Source organism: Corapipo altera, unplaced genomic scaffold, assembly GCF_003945725.1.
Source record: "Corapipo altera isolate COAL_440 unplaced genomic scaffold, ASM394572v1 0, whole genome shotgun sequence".
Lineage (NCBI taxonomy): Eukaryota > Metazoa > Chordata > Aves > Passeriformes > Pipridae > Corapipo > Corapipo altera.
This window is the reverse complement of record NW_020884872.1, coordinates 80186426-80205133: the sequence shown is the minus strand read 5'-3', so window position 1 is coordinate 80205133 and position 18708 is coordinate 80186426. Positions and strand designations below refer to the sequence as shown.

The 18708-nt window shown below is 42.4% G+C and overlaps 1 protein-coding gene across 9 annotated transcripts in view; it reads right to left on the bottom strand.

Annotated features, from left to right (window-relative positions):
* The window catches only part of FAM76B (family with sequence similarity 76 member B), a 61803-nt gene that overhangs the window by 14420 nt on the left and 28675 nt on the right, over positions 1-18708 (bottom strand). For 2 of the 9 annotated variants that reach the window (XM_027641851.1, XM_027642266.1), the window contains one exon: positions 15520-15803. The exons of 5 other annotated variants lie outside the window; for them this stretch is intronic. In XM_027641851.1, the coding sequence (XP_027497652.1) occupies positions 15795-15803 (9 nt within the window). In that variant the 3' untranslated portion in view covers positions 15520-15794. Of the gene's footprint in view, positions 1-8027; positions 8167-15519; positions 15804-18708 lie in introns of those variants that run through there. 2 more of the 9 variants (XR_003527469.1, XM_027641646.1) reach the window with 2 other exon arrangements.

Here is an 18708-nt window from a genome sequence, read left to right as displayed (position 1 = left end):
TAGCACTGGGCTTAGGATGCAGGTTGGGACCGCTCTGTACGAACAGTCTCATCCTTGCCTCCACAGCCCTTAGTGCAAGTGGAGAATGCAGGCTGTTTGCCTTGGTCCATCCCAGCAGGGTCCCAGCTTACTGGGCATGTGACACCCTCCCACGTGCTTGTCACCCAACGAAGAGGCAAAACAGGTGAACATGCTGTGCTTTCACTGCAGCTGCATTTCACAGGCTGACCAGTGCTTGGGAAAAGGCTATTTATGTGGTGAAGGGAAGGGCAGAGGCTGTGGTGAAGAAGCCCCACTCCCACATCAGACCTAATGAGATGCCAGCAATAATGTGACACAACTTTCCAGCAAGGTCCAATTGCAAAGTTGCATCACTTCCATACCACTTTTCCAGCACAATACTCCTCATAAAACATTCACATGGATTGGATTTCTACCAGGCCTTCAACGTTTTGAAAACACAAGGTGCTGTTTAGGCACAGCTGTCTTGGTGTGAGCCCTTGGACAGCCTGAGGACTTGTGTTATTCTTGACTCATTCTTTTGCTTTTTCTATGGTCCTCTACAGATTTTTGGTGAACTTCAAGAAGGCTGTGACTGACCCTGCATGGGCAAGACCTGTTTGGACCATAATGGATAAGGCTCTAAATGGAAATGAGGAGAGCTGGGGAAGGCTAAACCAAACCCTTCATGTAACTTATGGATTTCTCTGCTGAAATCTCTTAGGACGGGATTCTCAAAAAACACTTGTGTGACCTAAGGACACATGTCCCTCTGAAACAGGGCTACCTCTGCTCTATAACTTTCAAGAGCATTTGCAAATCCCACTCTCCACATCCTTGAGTGTCTGCCTTGTATATTATAAACTATGGGGTAACTGTATGCATTTCTGTTCAATACCTACAAGAGGCTATTAGAACTACTGGATATTGCTGCATTCTAAATACTGTCAAAAAAATAAATACCAGCCTTGTCTCTGCTATTCTGTTTTGTTGAATTTTCCTCTGATTCATCTCAAAAAAGCATGTTTCAGAGATGTTTCTATCCACAGTGTGTCATATTGATCAATTCCTGCAACTGGATAATTTGCCCAGTGATATTCTCCATTCTATCTTCCCACCACCCTTGTCTAGGTGGATGGGAGTCTCTCAAGAAACATCTGGTTGCTTCTGAAAGCTGTGAAGTCATACAGGAGGAAGTGATCCCCTTTCTGAGTCAAATTCAGCTCATGTCCCAGCCTGGTGCCAGCGAGCATTGCATATCTATTGAAGGTGCAGTAAAAAGTTCGGGGTTTTATTGCCCCACACATTGGATGAGATTTCTCAAGGTCACTTTGTGACAGTTGAGTATCTATGTTGCTTCAAAGCTTGGTGTGAATGGGGAACCAGACTGCCATGGATATCTTCATGTACCCAATCTATAACTGACACGTAGGATAGCTATAAGGCATAAGGAAGATTTCATATTGCTGTTTACTCCCCAAAAAAAGGCAAGCAGCACTTCCTCTCTCTAATCCCCTCCTGCCCCTGCTTTCCCCCTCTCATTCTAAAACTTGCACTCGGGCCTGAATTTTGGCTTCATTGAATCTTCCTTTTCCTGTGCTCACAACATACATGACATATCCAGATCCTGCTTTCCTCCATCACACATCCAAAATTCTGCATTGCCTTCAGCCAGCATAGCCAAGATGTGGCCAGGCTCTCTCCCACTCACACTTTCATGACTGCTGTCTCTTCCTTGCTGGCTTGCCCAATGACCCTTTTGGTTTTTCTCAGATATCTTTCAAAATTCAGCTGTTGGCACCATTTTCCAGCACCCACTCAGTCTGAGCAAAATAACTCCTACACTACATTGGTGAAAACATCTTTAATGCAAACAGAAAAATATGTGCAATCATTGATTTTTTTTTTCCTTCCCACGTTGCTGAGCATTTGAGTGCTAAAACTTGAACAGCAGCATTGTAACATTATACCTGGAAATGTCACATCAGCAACTGAGGATTTTTGAGTGACGATGCCCTAAGCAAAGCTAGTCCAGTTCTGCAGAGCCCTAGTCATGAGCTGCTCAGCACTGGAGCAGAGGGAGCAGCAGCAAGATGCAACTGTCTTCTACTAAAAGGGGCAAAGAAAAGTATGGAATCACTGGGGGGTACATACAAAACCAGTGTGAACGTCCATCCTGCAGCCACCTGGTGCCACCTGAGGCTGCTCTCGTTTCGCTCTTTGCTAAGGAACTTGGAGAAAATGCACAAAATGGCTCATGGAGGAGGAGAAAATGGAGAATGGAGAAACAGCCCCTGGAGGTGGGTGCAGGCCTGATGCAATTAAGGACTGTCCTGTAACCTGGTCCTAAAGAACCACCACTGGTGTCCCCTTGCATTTGGTCAGTCCCAAAACCTCCCAGATTCCAAAGGAGACTGGAGCATCCCCCAGCTCCCCCCATCTGTCAGCGGGCAGCCTGGGTACAATGGGGTGTGGGTGGAAATCTGCAGCCTCCAACCTGTGCTTGCCACCTATGGGGTCAATGTCTCAAATGTCAGTCCAGCAGCAGAAGGATGGGGTCCAACTCCAGGCCAACGAGAGAGGTGGGGTCCAGCCTCTTCACCCTTCTAGAAGGAATGACCCAGGAGAGAAGCTGCAAAGACCAAAGGAAAAGGGGGTGTGTGGCTGGAGCACATCTAGAGGTTCAGGTTTTGCAGATGACTCAGGTAAGGGAGTATCTAATGTGATGGTCTTAATGAAATTACAAATTCCTTGGTGCCCAACTGAGGCATATCCCACATATGAAAAAAAGTCCTGTGCAGGTACATAAATTAATTTATATTTTCTCTTTCATCCTAGAACACTTGAGGATACATACTACACAGCAGATTGGTCATTATCTTCTGGAGAAGAATTAGAAATCCAGAAGAGGACTCAGAGTTCATTTAGACTCTATTTTTCCAAACACAAAGGTTAGCTGTAAGCTTTGGGTTCGATCTGCAGTTGCTATCAATTGGCACAATTCTATTTACTTGATGTTATATCAGCAGAGGATAACAATCTTCACCTCACGAGGACAAGAACTCTAGACACAAGAGCATGGGATGATCTTCCCGCTCATTGCAAGGCCCACCTAAACCCACTACAAAGTGGTGACTCTCTCCGATACACTTGTAGAAAAATGAGGAAGAGGAAAACCAAAACATACCCTGCAAAGGCACAACACTATCAATTCTAAGACACAATCCAGGTACCATTTTCCCTCACTGCAAAGGCTATCAGTGCTTAGTACCTAAAGACTTACACTTTCATGGGGGTGGGAGTTGAACGAGCTTCTTCTTCCCCTTCCTGATGCTGAGGTAGCTCTCCTAGGCGTTTAGTGAACCTGCTTCCCTGATGAGAAGAGGGTTATTATAATGGAGGTATAGTGAGGCAATGGGCAGACAAGTCTTCGTATCCTGGTCAGAGCACTCTGAAGTTTGATAAACAGTTTTAATTTTAAGCGTTTTGCTTTGCATTCTGCTTTTGGCTCAGCTATTCTGTTGGTAAAGTAATTAGTGGATTACCTCACTCTTGGCTCTCAGCCTTGTGTTATCATGCTGAGCAAGTCTTTGGGAACATCTTTAGTAGGATAACATTTTATAGCTTCACTAGAGTTGGAGCATTCTGTGGGAGGTCGTTTTTCCACTCTGAGACCACCTCTTACTTCTATGCTTGTTGCTGTACAGCCAGGAAGCTCTTACGGAGAATTATTTAGAGGAAGAGGGAAAAAGGTGCACACTGGCTAGAAACCAAAGAGAGAAAAGCATGAGAAGGATGGATGCAAAGGACAAAGTAGTGCCCAGTTTCTTGTAGGAACATGGGAGACAAGCAGTTATAGTCTGGCCAGAGGGAAGGTAGCATGTACATATAAAAAATCATTAAATCATTTTAATGATGTTTACTGCTTTTTAGAACACACTGTACCGGTTTGCAAAACTTTGGCTTTCCTGTCTCAGAACTCTCACTATCTCTTTGTTCAAAAACAACTCTACAACCTGCCTCCTTGTGCTCATTCAGGAAAGGCTGCCAGGCTGCTGCTGCTGTTTGCTTTGCACACTGCTGCCCAGAGGGACCTCAGTACTGGCTCCTGCCTCAGTATATTTTTGGAATTGCACCTCTGGTAGATGATAGCATCCCACAAGCCTGCCAGAGAGGATTTTATGATGGAGAATAACTCCTGGCTCTGGATCACTTCACATTCTACCATAGTTTTCCTGGTTACCGGTAGTATAGCATAACAGTCATCTTTCATTTAAACAGCAATGAGATCGTGCTGTCAAAAGCAGACAGGCATCTGTGATCAGTACAAAGTGCAGCACTCGCTCATAAATCAGAGTTGCATACTGACCACACATGAAAGCATGCTGCAGGATCTTGACTGGCTGCCTGGCTCATGAGAGGGTGGTATTTCAAGGTGTGGTTATTAATCTATGAATCCCCAAATGCCTGGAGAGACGACATTTTCTCATGCCACACTGCTGGAACTTTGACAGACCAGGGTATGTAAGCAAGAGGTACCTTAATACACATGTGTGAGTCCCTGGCAGGTATTTCCCAGGGAGAAGGCAGCACAAGCTAAATTTGGTGCTTACTCTACTCTTTCTGTCAGCCCATATCTGGGATATATAGGGCACTTGCAAAAAATTTATTTTTCAAGATTTGCATGTGCCGCAGATTCCCTAACAATTGTGATGACTATTTTGCTTCCTGCAGGTTTTGATTACAAATAGCTAAAAAATAAATTTAAAAAAATGGAGGAGATTTTATTGTATATTAGATAGCCAGAAAAAACAACTGAGTCATTTCAAATATGCTGGCATATCCAGAATAAATCCATGGCAATCAATACTTGGGTGGAATTTGGGCTTTTTCTTATCAGTTGTGCCTTTGTAACTTTATTATCAGTGATAATACTGATATCCTGCTACATAGCAGGGTTTGTCTGACAGTGCTCTCAGGTTTTGTAACAATGAGGTATTACATTGCACTTTAAAAAAAAAGAACTTGGATCCTAATCTCAGAAGCACAGATGAACTTTTATCTGGGCTTTGCTTTGACATTACAGTGCAGGTCACAGTCTGGCCCCAGCATCGCTTCTGCCTATAGGCATTTCTTCATTGATCAGAGGGAAAAATGCAGGTTAGGAGGGACCCCTGCAGATATTCTGGTCCCACCTCCTGCCTAAGTCAGGGCTAGCTTCAGAGTCTGGTCTGTGCTGTGCTCATGTGGCAACCACTGAGATGCTTGAGATGGGCTCCAAGGAAGAGACCAGCAGTGTTTAAGAGGAACTCAAGGGAATACAAAATATTGTCCTGAGTTCCCTATCCAATGAGGAGACAGGTTGATGGGGAGGGAGCTGGTATTGGGGATAGTTCTCTGTTCGTACCTCATGTAAAAGTGATTCAAGGTAAATGCCTGTGGCAGAAATAAAGCTTTAAGCATCCAAGTGATATCTAGAGCTGACATAGGCACTCCAGTTATGAATGTATATTCATGACTCTTCCCTATACATGAAAGGGAGATGCTAAAGCTCAGCAGCTCCAGAGCTGACACACTGAGCAGGGATTCAGGCCATCACCACTGCTGAGGAGTGGGTTGTCTCTGAAATCTCACCTTTCCTTGGGTTCAGATTTGTTGATGAGGCTGAGACTTAATTTCATACATTCCCTGTGAGGGCATAGAGACAGGCATCTTTCACAGTATGGGTTACAAAACATGCCCAGGAAGCAGGTGACATAAACTCTAGACTGCCTGGGGACTTTGAACCCACAGCTCCCCCATCATATGGCACACTGACTGCTAGGGAGAGGCAACCCAGGGTGCTGGGGCCAGACTGGGATTAAACAAGAGGGAACCCAAGACAGCAGACCAGGAATGGACTGGAGAGAAGTGGGGTTTCTCATGAGAAGAGAGTCCAGGAGCTGCTTCTTAGTTGGGATTAAAGAGCCTGTGCATAAGCAGTGCCTGGAAGCTGGATGGAGGACAGTCATGGTGCTTGCCATGGTGGTGCTGCTTTTCCTGTTGCAACGCTGCCTGTGGAGAGCTCTGCTGCTGGGGACAAGCTATCAGCTCCTCCTGGCACCTGCTTCACCTTGACCAGTGGTGGCTGGAGGATTCTGCCCCAGGCTGACCTTTGCTACATACACACAACCCTGCAGACTACCTCTGCTTGGTGTCTCTGGAACATGGGAGACCGTACATAGACAGTGGGGGAATTTCCAGGACATTGCAGTAAATAAAGCCAAGTGAAACTTATTCTACCCACCAAAAGCAAGTAGGGAAGCACAAAAGGTTTATGTGAGTGCTAATAGGACAACTGTTGAGCAAACATTGAAACATGTTGACAGATATAGAGAGTTTATCTGAAACATCTGTGATGAGAGCATCCCCATCCTAGGGCAAGCTGGGTCACCCTTCATGCTATGTTCACTTTTAATGAGCTGCTACTGGTGTTTTTTTACAAAGACTAGCAGTCCAATAGGTTACCTACAGCAATGGCTTGCATCTATCTATAATACTATCTATAATATGTGTAACACATTTAACGTATCCCTACATGTTTATAACAGACAATAATCATCAGATAAGCTTCTATAAACTACCCATGCACAGAGCCCTAAAATGAAGCATGATGGCAAACTGTTCCTGCACAGCCTAACGTGGAGTGCCTATGATCAATTTAAGTCATGTTCACACTTGTCATCCATATTAGGGATCAGGTCTTCAGGGCTTCAGTCCTCACAAGGCAAAAGAAATGTCTAATTTTCTGAGGTTTTAAAGATTATATAAAGGGTCACCTTGACTTCTCTGCAGAGACTGCATCCCATTATTCCTGTATCTGTTTTGAATTAAGTTTCTTGTTCTGTAGGGAGGAAACTCACACAAAGAAAAAAGGTTTTATAAAATGTCTATGCAGGGAAATACAGGTGCATTTATTGATAATGTTGTTGTAGCCTTGATAGCTTAAGGACCTAGACAAGATATGCTTTATAGGTAGAGGTAATACTTATTTATTGGGTCAACTTTCTTATCTTTACATCTTTTTCTGCAGTTGGAAAAGTGAATCAGTTTGCAGACACAAAAACCTTTCTCCAGGTCCCTGTTTGCTTTGCTCCTCTGGGGCAGGACACATCAGGGACTGCTGCCAGGCACCTGGGTTCACACTGCAGTCATGTCTGCAGCACAGCATTGGTTTTCACCCACGCCTGCTCAGCGAACTCACAAGGAATTATCCTTGTGTTTTAAAAAAGGATGTGGCAGAGTATGCCCACCAGACTGCACCTTGACAGGTGAGGGCAGGTGAGCTGGGAGTCCAGGGTGATGGTGAGGGACAGGGTAGTGCTCTCCCCAACATGGCACTGTCCTACAGTGCCCAGCAAGAAGAGGAGAGCAGGGACAGGGATGGTGGCCAGTTGGGCACAGCGCAGCAATGTCTGTCCCCAGCTGCATGATGCTGGTGGAAATACAACCACAACTCCTGTTCCTGTTTGTCAGTGGGTGACTTCCACCATAGTCTGCTGTCAGCTCATGTAATGCTGAGTCTGATCAGGCAGAGGTGCTTTGACAGGTCTGTACAATGTTATTTCTCAGCTCATTACTCAATGCTGCAGCTGAATCCATCAAACCAAAGGTGATTTTACTGCCTTTTGGATAAGCAAGTCAGTGTTTATTCAAAAGGCAGGCTCTTCAGTACAGCTGCTATCAGCCTTTTCACTTAGACTCAAAAATGAAATGTTTCTTCTCAGCAAAGACAGTATTTCCCCCGAGGATCTAGAGCTCAGCTCCAGGAGTTTGCTTCATTATGGTACTGCAAACAGATTCCAAGGCACGCATGTCTGTGTGTGTGCGCCTGCCTGTATGCCCACACACACAGATCAAATTTTGCTTTTATCCTTCCAATACACTTGATAAACAAAATGAGTATTTAGGGAACAATTCTTCCACACTTTTTGGAAATTTCAGCCTAGGTATACAAGGCAACCAGCGAGTCAAAATACCCACCTGTTCTCACCTCTTCATTACATTACTGTTCTCTTTGCCAGGCTGTCAGAAGCAGCACTAATAACAATCTCCTGCCTTGTGGCTGGGCTGGGGCAGGCTTTTGTTAGATTAGTTTGTAAGAAAATGCCTTGAATAGTTGATGATCTAAAAGACAAAATAGGAATGAAAGGTCCCCTATTTTCCAGATGTTCAGCTGTGGTTTAGATACACAGAAAGTAAAATTCTATCTGTGCCAAAATCAATACTGAAGCCTCAGGATGACTGCAGGTTTTATCCCAGATGCTGAAACAAAACATTAAAAAATACTGAGGACCTGAACACTTATCTCCTTAAAAAGCTTGAAGGAAATCTGCACAGAGGCAGACACTGAACATGTTTCTTGGGTCCCACATTTGTATCTTACACCCCTGAATATTTTTTGGTTACTAACTCCCAATGCTAAAAACATAAGAGACAAAAAACCAGTGGTCATGACATTGGATTGAGCAGAAAAATGAAAAAAGCCCAGTTGCTGGTTTGTTGATAAACTGTTCTAAGCAAGTAACAAATGCCTGGTCTTTACAAAGGAGAGTAGTACCTCTTGCTGTGCTGTGATGAAATGTTCGAAAGCCCTGTGCCATTCCAATGCTTTTCATATCCTTGTCTATGAATCCATTGTTTTCAGAGTGCTGTGGCTGGCACCTTCTCTCTCCTTTCTCTAGATGGCTGCAGGAGTCAGTCATTTCAGCTTCTTTGAGAGCTGATGCAGAAGGATAGGCACTACTGAGGCACAGTACATCTCATCCAAAAGTTGGCAGTGCAAGTGAGAGGTTTGCATGACAGTGAGCTGGAAGAACATAAGGCTTAGAGTTTGAAATGAAGTAAAAGTAAAGGAGGCACAGGATGAAGACAAAGGGGAAGGACTTGACTTAGCCATGACAAGATTCACAAGGCACCAACTGGATCTCTTCCAGCTCCTGTTCTCTCCTCATGAAGAGAGCTGTATAAACTATCTCACACACACGTAATGAATGCTCCTTCATATAAGCCAGCTGCAAATGTCTTGCCCACCTTTGGATTATTTTTTGAGGGCTGCTTTAAAGGAAGGCTGTATGTGAAAGAGGACAGTTGGAAATGGTTTGACCTTTCACCAGAGTCCAGCCCCAACACAGAATGGAAGGACTGCCGTTTGATGACTGTCTAATTGTTTTCAGGAGATAAAATGAGACAAAATCTATCAGCAATAAAAAAAGAGAAAGGCAGAAGAGAAGGTGCTTGCCAGCTGGACTAGGGAGAGGCAGCTGTTGGTTGTAAAATGGCTGCTTTGGGTCTGGAAATGTTTCATCTTGCCAAACTTGGAGAAAAATTGAAGAGTGTGCAGGGAAAATAGTCTCATCCTTCAAATAATGAAGTAGAAAGTACTCTCAGGTTATGATCTTCTTTAGAGTGTGTTTTCTGCAATTTTACAACTGAAAAATTCTGCAAATTTACAACTGAAGTATGCTGCCTAGAAGTGGAAAGGTAAAATTAAACCTTTCTCCAAAATTATTCATGGTTGCTGATTTTTTGGTTGCATTAGCTTCAACATTGATAACACATATAAATCCATCACAGTACATCAAGAAGATCATTGTTTACCTCTGGCCTATCCTCAATCAATCTCTTCAGTTTATCAAACATGAGACTGGATTCCCAGTTTTAAGATCTATTACAGACTAATACCCTACCTCCTGCAAGTTTCTATTTTAATAAAGCTCCACATAAATCCAGCAATAACAACAACATTCTCAATTCTAACTTTGAGATAAATCCAAAAGTCACCACTAAAAACACAAACTGCAATTTAATCCCCCCCAAAAATCTAAAAAATCCAATTCAAGTCCTACTGTATAACATGTCAAACCCCCAAAGAATATCATGTTCCCCAAATTAAAACAAAACAAACAAACAAACAAAACCTATCAAGCATGACAATTTAATTTTTTTTGTATGATGCTCACTGCTGGAGAAAATTTTATCGGGAATCTGTAGTATCCTAAATTCATTTTCACCACTCAAGTTCATAGTTTTTTATTGCATATGACATGCTGACTCAAGATATCTCACTGTTCAAATAAAGCTTGCTTGTCTTATTAGCTACTCAGCCCATAGGGAAAGCATTCAGTGTGATGGGCACCATGTGGCACAGAAATGTCTCGAATGAACAGAAACATCAGGAGGTGCATTCTTCTGCTCAGAATGAGTCTTAACAACAGCTGTTCACAGTTTTATGACAAACTTCTTCCAGTTTTGGGCAATTATAGCACCCCTTCCCTCCCACACGCACTTTTGTGTAGTTATCTGTTGCTGTCTACTCAGAAGCTGTGAGTAGTGAACTTAACACAGTTTGTCTTTAAAATATATGTTTGATGGGAGCATGTATTAAATTAAAACCAATGTGAACTAGTTATTGATTTTGAGGTGGGGGGGGGAGGAGAAAGCACTCAAATACATCTTCTTATTTGCAGTTCTCAACCAGAGTACACTAAATCAAAATTTGACACAAGTCAGAATGCCTGCACATCTGGGTTATAAAAGAAAACAATACCAGAAATGCAGATAATTGATTTTGATCTTGGGTAGAAAAAACGTTTAAAATCTCTGTGCTATGAAATCTGAACTAAGGCTTTTGAATACCATGTATTCCAGTAGGAGAGAAATCATTGCAGAAAAGTCTTAGTGAAAAACAACTCAACTTCCACCACCATCAGCTCTAAGACTCTCTATTAATGTGCATCTAACAAGGTCACAATGAGGAAGGTATTTTTGCTCCAGGGTATGTTACCTGTTACCTCTTCATAGATAAGTCAAAGTACATTTGATGACTCAGTGTAGACTTTAGTGAGAAAAGTGCTGTTCATTTTTTGTGGCCCTCTATGATGTTATTAATTCTCTGTCCTTGCACTGGTTCCGAAATATACATATGAATTTGAGATTTGTGCACTGAATGTGAAAGCAACATTGTTTTCACATGGAGTACAGTTGTGGGGACATTTAAACAAGAACAGGCTGCTCTAAACAGAAAACATACTGAAAAAATCAGCTCTAAAACCAATATGAGACAGAAAAGTGCATCTTAATATAAAGGGACATTGTTTATAATTTGTATGGCTAAAAAGAGAATGGAGAGCAACATCTGTGTCCTCTTTGCTAATTTTGTTTTACAAATGCACTCCAGCAGCACACACCACAAAAGGGTCTTATGGAATAAGAACTGCTGCAGATTAAAAAAAGAATAAATACTCTTCTATAATTGCAAGGTAGAAGGAAGGTAGTAAACAGGTAAGTTCTTCCCTATAATTATCCCTAAGGTTTCTGTCATTTCAACAATGCTATTTATTGCTGATACACATTACTTACACAGGAAAAAAAGGTAAAGACATCAGATATATTTCACAAGAGTCAGTAAAGGCTGACTTGGATCCTACCAACACTGCTTCAGAGCAGCAGTACCGCCGCTTAACTGTGTGGACCTGCATGGCAGGGGTCAGGAGCTGTCCCTAAGATGGTCAAGGATCAGGGTGATGTCATAGGGCCACCTTGCTTGGGAAAACTATGTCGGCTGATGGCAATGGCCCAAGCTGCTCAGTGCTAGTTGGCATCTTAATATATTAATAAAAACATATGAAGAGTCCTAGTGAAGTAGATGGGAGGCTTATCTAGCTAAGTTTCCTGTCCTTGAGATTGCTCAGGATCAAACAGAGAGGGATGAATTTAAAACACTGGGGGAGTAAAGGTGGGCACTGCCTCACCAGAACTTCCCCACTCCTGGCACTCAAACCAGGCAAGAAGGCCATGGCAAGAAGGGCTCAGGGTTATCTTTTCCAGATGGGGGATTATCACAAAACAAGAAAAGTAAGAGCTTCAGGGGAGGATGCACTGCTGGAAATTAGGTGATTGCCCATGGCCTGTTTCTGGTGCTGAGTGGTACCCACAGAGACTGGCAGCCAGTTGCAGCCAGTGGCACAGCCAGTACTACAACAGTGGACTTCAGTTCCCCATCCAGATTGTCCTGGCTGATCTCACTCCTTTGTGATTACGGCTTGGCACATCCACAAGGGATAGATAGAAAGGGAAAACTCAGATGAAACGGCTTGATGGTACAGTCAAGCTGCCCAGCCCCAGTACCCTAGTCCTAATCAGACACACCTACTTCACAACTAAACAAAAGATGGCTTCCACATCTGAAACCAGCCTTCATCCAGTTTTGTAATGTTGCATGGTTCAACAACAAAACTAAACATGAAGTCTCACGCTCTCTCTGATCCTATACTTTTCTCTCTGTGTTAACTCCAGTCTTCATTACAGTCTTAATGGTCTTCCAAACCCGGAACAATTACTTAACAGCCTCTACCTTTTCCTTGTGTATCTTCTAGGACTAGGTAGCAAACATGCTGTTTTGCCCCTTTGTCCCAAACCTTCATCCTAACCCAGTACAGAGGACCAGATCTCAACCACAGTGGCCAGAAGCTGTTTTTGTTTACCAACACAAGCTCCAACTTAGCCCTCTGATCCCTGAGGGACCTCATTATAAAGGTGGATCTCTTTTCTCTCCCAAACTGTAGCACTTCTCCCTGCCCCAGTCACACCACTATCACACTTTAGCAAGTCCCTCCAGCCATCATGGACTCAAACCCATCTCTTTAGCTCTGCTGGTGCCATACCCACCCCTGATGACATATTCCAGAAGCAAACTAAGTCTCCAGCCACCCTATTCTGGTAACTCACCTAACCTTCAACCTGGAGACCTAGGCCAGCGTGAAGCCTGAGCCAGAAACTGCCACTGACTGCCCAGTGACCTCGGCTGCGCTGCTCTCCTGAGCCGAGCGATGGATGGGCATTGCAGTCTGCACAGGGAAGTCTGCTACGCTCTGCACCACAGGGAAATTGCGTGCCATGTCTGCGTGTGTGTACAAGCTCTGTGAGCACAGAAGGGAGATCTGAACACCATTAATCCCCTTTACTGACTTCTCTTCATAGTTACAACAAGTTAGCAAAGTGCTTAACTGGAAGCCAAAGGACTTCTCCCTCCATCCTGCCCAATATCAACAAATAGCTCATGGCATCAAAGTTAAAGAAAAGCTTTGCATTTACTTTCTCTGTTATTGCAGTAAATCATGCTGTCGTGTTGCCATAGAAACAGCAGCTACCACAAACATCACTACATAGTGGCATCAGACCAGCTCTAACAGCCAGGTCTTCTATTTTCATTCTGATGCCAGTCCTCCTTTCCCTCATCCAGCCCTGTGTTTTCAACTCTTCTACAACATGTTGCAATTTTTTGATGAAAAAATAGAAATTAAAGTTCTATCCTTTTTAGTGGAAAGTTTTATCAGAGAGGACTAATTGTAAAAAACTACACTTTTGTTAGCTCTGAAATACCCAGGCAGAGCTGAACAATTGACTATGGAGAGTTGAGACTTTGGTGATACAAACTCTTAAGTCTAGTCAGATTTGAAAAAGACAGTGAAGACCAAACAAATCAATCATTTGAAATACTCTGTAAACAGCTTTAGCAGAAAAGATAGAGGGTTTTTTCCTCAAATATTTATGAACCTAAAGATACAGATGGGTAGTGGGTGAGATTTCTAAGAGCTGTGTTATACTAATTTATATTCACCAAGGATTTTGGAATTTTCTGTAGCAGAATTGCAAAACATTAGAACCCTCCCCTCTGATCCTCAAGCTCCCCCTTGGACAAATATCCACAGAAAACCTAGTATAACCTCAGTATTACACACATAAAGGGCACAGGAGGAATCCTTTAACTAAAATGAGCAGGTTGCTCTGCTCTAGTGTAATGAAGAGTATCTGCTGGGATAGATTTGAAATCTCACCAGTTTTCACTTACAAGAAAGGTTTGCAGCCAATTCAATATGTGTTTCATGCACTGAGTAGAAAAGACAATTTTAACTTTTTTTTTTTCAGGGAGCAGTAACATGAGTTTTCAAAGACTGGGTTCTTTACTATTAAAATGCCTGTCTTTTATTTCATTTATTCTGCTTTTGCTAGCCACATGGTTAAAGTTAGGAAAACAAACAGCAGATACTTTCCAGTCAGGAATGTTTACATTAGGTCTAGCTTATCTGTGCAAAGAATAATCTATGAACTCTCTCTGGCCTTTTGGATAAGCAAACGTAAACCTCATTTCCCTTTATTGTCCACTCCACATAATAACTAGCCTTTCCAAAAGGCTTCACAGAGGTTATTCCATTCAGGGCGGCTCCTGGGGGTTTCCTTTAATGGCTGAAGGGATCACTGTTTGTGTTATTGAGTAGTAATATTGGAGTTGTGATGATCTAAGGATAAAGCAGGCAAGTTTGTAGGGAGAGGTATCACCTTGTCTCAAACTAATCAATAGAGCTGGAAAAAGAGAAGCCTTCAAGGAGTCTTTTCTCATATCTCTGAAGGTAAACTGATGTGCTCCACAGGTTCATTCAAGCAACCACACAGTCCTGTCTCTTTTCTGCGAGCATCTGTACAAATCCTCTGTGAGGTAAAGCAGCTCAGTAAACTAGTAGAGGACTAATCCAGTAAAAAACAGTGGATTTTTGGGGGTGGTCAACAGTCTGACTTGGCCCCTTGTGAGGTCACAGTTGGTGCCATAGATGCCAGGAGCAAGGGAGAAGAGGAAAAGAGGCAGGTTCCCCTTTGTGGTGACCATGAGGTGTATTATTGTTGCAGTTATCTGGTGGTGGGTAGGCTCTGGTTTGGACCTTTCAAAGGGCTTTAATTCTGCTCACTTGAAATGCTTCAAAAAACAGCAATCAGCCTAACCATCATAAGGGTAGACTTGAACTTTCAATAGCAGTCAAGTGGCAGACGATGCTGTTAACATCTTTCATTAGAGGCTTTGCAGCACTTCCACAGCCCCTCCTCTTTTTGGCAGGTAGGCATTTAGACTGTGCCTTTCTCAAGGCACTCATGTAGCTGGTACCAACATGAGGCTGAGTAAGACTCCTTGTTACTGATCATGCCTTTATCTCTATAAAGACACAAAAGATTAAATAGCTTGAGCATCATATGCCTGCTGAAAGGGCCTCTTCTTTAGCATGTCGGAGTTATTGAAAGTGCTCTTACTAATTTCAGTGAGATTTGGATTTGGTCACATACAGGCTGGCAATTCCAAGCACGCTGAGAAATCTTGTCCTGCTGTAGAGATTATAGGATCTAAAAGGCAAGATAAAGCTACCAAGTCTAAGCTGCAAGCTAAAACATGGCAAAGGGCTTTATTTATTATTTATTTATTATAGATTGTGGTATAAATCTTCATTGGCATAATTAGATAATTTGTTTCAAGGAGATGTGCAGTTCTGATACAAAAAAATACAAAAAAGAATTGCCACACTTATTCACATTCAGTTAGTGACCTAAACTGCAAAAGAATTATAAATATATTTTTTCTTAAATTTGTGCAAAATAATAATGTATATTTTGAGAAAGCCAGTTTGTAACCATGTGCTTTAAAAAATAAATAACTTTGAAGGAAATAAAGTTATAAGAGACTTAGAGCCCATGTGTAGTTCTAAGGGCTCCTGTTTTATTCAGTCCATAAAACTCCACCATGTTTTATGGTCTCCTACATGAACACAACCTGTACATGAGCTGACAGAAGTTCTTGACTGTGTTATGAACACAAAATGCCTCACCCTTATCTCATTTTTTGGCTCCTTTCACCTGCTGCAAACTTCATGGTGGTTCCTTTAAAGCTGCTCTGTTCCAGTGACTCACTTGGAAATTATGGGTTTTCGTGCCTAAATGTTCTGTTATGAAAGAGAGAAAAATAAAGATGCTTCACTGTTTTCTCATTTAAGTAGATTTACACAGCTACTATCAGCAGTTGAGATTGTTTTTCAGTAAAGGCACGACTCTGGGGCTTTACCTTCATCTTTCTCTGTTAGAAACCTTCCAGAAAAATCTCTTCCTTATGAAACCTTTTTTTGTTCACTCAGGTTTCCAGTGTGAGCTTTGTACTACAGTAAGACAGGTTGCTGTCTTCCTGGGCAAGAAGAAGCTATGGAGATGTTCAGGATGAAGTAGCAGCAGCCCAAGTTTCTCAAGTAGCCTGTGGACGGATCAGCCATGTGGGCCGTTACAGAGCTCAGCTCTATGTGGTGGCTCTTATATTGGTGTAATCAGACCAGACCGATCCATCAATCATGGATGCTGCATGCCCCCACACTATAGGACACTTCTACCAAATTTTAGTCCTAGTGGAAGATCAAAAGCTACCACTGTAATGGCCATAGTGAAGCAGCAGGAGAAATGAATGGCAGGATCAATATGCTGTGTCCCTCCAAAGGCAGGGTATGTTACATAAAAATCAGGCCAGCCCTACGAAGTGAACAATGAAGCAACTCTTCTCCACCCAGTCATTGCCAATCTGGTCTGAAAGAAAATTCCTGATCCCAAATCATAATATTGCACAAGTAGCAAAACCAGGCTTTTGACATACAGCAAAATACCTGCACTGAAACACAGCACCAAACCATCACCAATATCCAGGGAAGGAAAACCCTGCTCCCTACTCTTCCTGGAGACATATTAAACACTAAGAAGAGAAAAGATGCTCTCTGGAGGGCTTGCTCTACATGAGGGAAATCTTCACCATAATTGGCAGCAAATGGGAAGGAATTTTCAGATGCCTAGAGTCGAACTAAGTAAATCAGGGATGCAGATTGGCTAGCTTACCTTGGCCCCAATTTTTCAGACCTTTCAGAGTTTATCCTAATCCAATCCGGAAAGTCAAACCGTCATGTCTTGGGGAAGGTCTGTGTTGGGTCAATGCTTTGGAGGGACATCATAGCAGAAGTGTGCTCTGTGTCTCCTAAATAAAAGCATACACTTTTCCAGCTTCAGTGAATCACAACACCAATCTCTGGTACAGACCTCCCCAGCACTCCTAAATCTGAACACAATATGGGGAAGGCTGAATGTCACCTTAGAAGATCTCTTGGAATTAGCACTCTTGTATCAGAGAATTTAAAAATTACTTTTTCCTAGCTTTAATGCCTAATTCTGCCCCTTTGCTGAATTACACAATTTAACCTCTTCTTGAACATCTTCTTCATTATTTCTGTGACTGAAAGCTGCTTAGTCACCTCTGTTGCCAGACCTTTTGTACATAATTTACCCACGTTTTCTACAAGAATATAATTTAAAGAACTATAGGGAAAAGTGATGCTTCCTAGGTAATAAAATATAGAAATCCCATGATTTATTTCTTGTCCACAGATTCCCTTTAGGGTCTGCAGGCACTCATAACACCAAGAGAGTCATTGCACTGCCTTCCATAAACACGCTACCAAGTACTGCCACCACTCCTATCACACCACCACATATTGCTCTAGGCAACCACCACCACAGAAGAGTATCTGCTGGGATTCGGAGTCTGTAATAATTATAAAATTACTTCTTTTTTTCTCCTGCATTTGAGGTTTGCACTTGCTTGCCTTAGTTTGCATGCCCAGGGGATTCCTGTTTCCATTTGTTATTTTGGGGACGATAATATTCTCAGTGACGTTGCACTACTTTCCTTCTATTGATTTCTTTCCCATGCACCGGGGAACATAATCTTAGGATGAGCATTTTGCATATGCCATTCACTTAGAGCATTGGTTGTTGAAGCAAAGATCAATGATGGACAAAAATATCTGTGTTCCTCCACAGAGCACTTAAATGTAGTCTGAGATAGAGGAATGGTCCCAAGAACAGCTGTGACATGAGGTTCTTCAAAGGGCCATAGCTAATTCTGACTTCTCCTGTGTCCCAGCACAGTGGCAAGTAGCAGCCAGTTCAGACCGAAATAAATCAGATACACATTTTCTATCACTGCTTTGTTCTGTGGGCTGATTCATGGCAAAAAGGAAGGAAGCATCATCAAGGCTGATCACGTGGAAGCAAATTTAGCAGGAGCAGGGCTCAAGTCAGGATCCAGTTGCTTGTGAAGAGCACAATACTCCCCCCAACTTAGCCCCCTGGTAACTCATGCAAAGATAAAAAGGGAAATCTCATCTCACTTTCTTCCCCTCTGTAAGTGAGCAGATAAATTTCATTTTTCTCTTTTCCTGAAGTCTCTTCTGATTGAAATACTCACATTCAAAAATCTTTGTTGGAACAAAATCTGCACATTAATTCATCTGGGACTGCAAACTTCTAAATAACGTTATTTGGATTCTCCTTGGTTACACTTCTTTGGTACTGGCTGTACTGGAGTGATGTCAATCAAAGAGGAAAAGTAATCTCACTTACTTTATTATTGCTCCATACTTGGTTCCTTTTCTTTCCAGTTTATCCATTTGCAATAATAAAGAGATCTTTCACATGATTACTGGGTAGTGTAACTAAGTTTCCACAGCTATTCGTCACTTAAATGTCCTTGCTATGAAATTCCATGCACAAAAGAGAAGGTATAGCAAAAGCTCATTTGGAAAAGAAAATATTCCATATTGGTACATTAATGACTGTCTAATAGTCAAATTCTTTGCATATTATTGTTTTAGTTTTACCCAGCAAGACACAGAAATTGCTTGGCAAAGCAATCATCAAAGCACATAAGCATATGTCCTGAATACATGCTTTAGGTTAGTAATTTGGTCAAGTACTTTGCTGAACTGGGAGCTCAACGTTATACAGGGACTGCTTCCAGAAGTCTGGCCAACTAAAAAG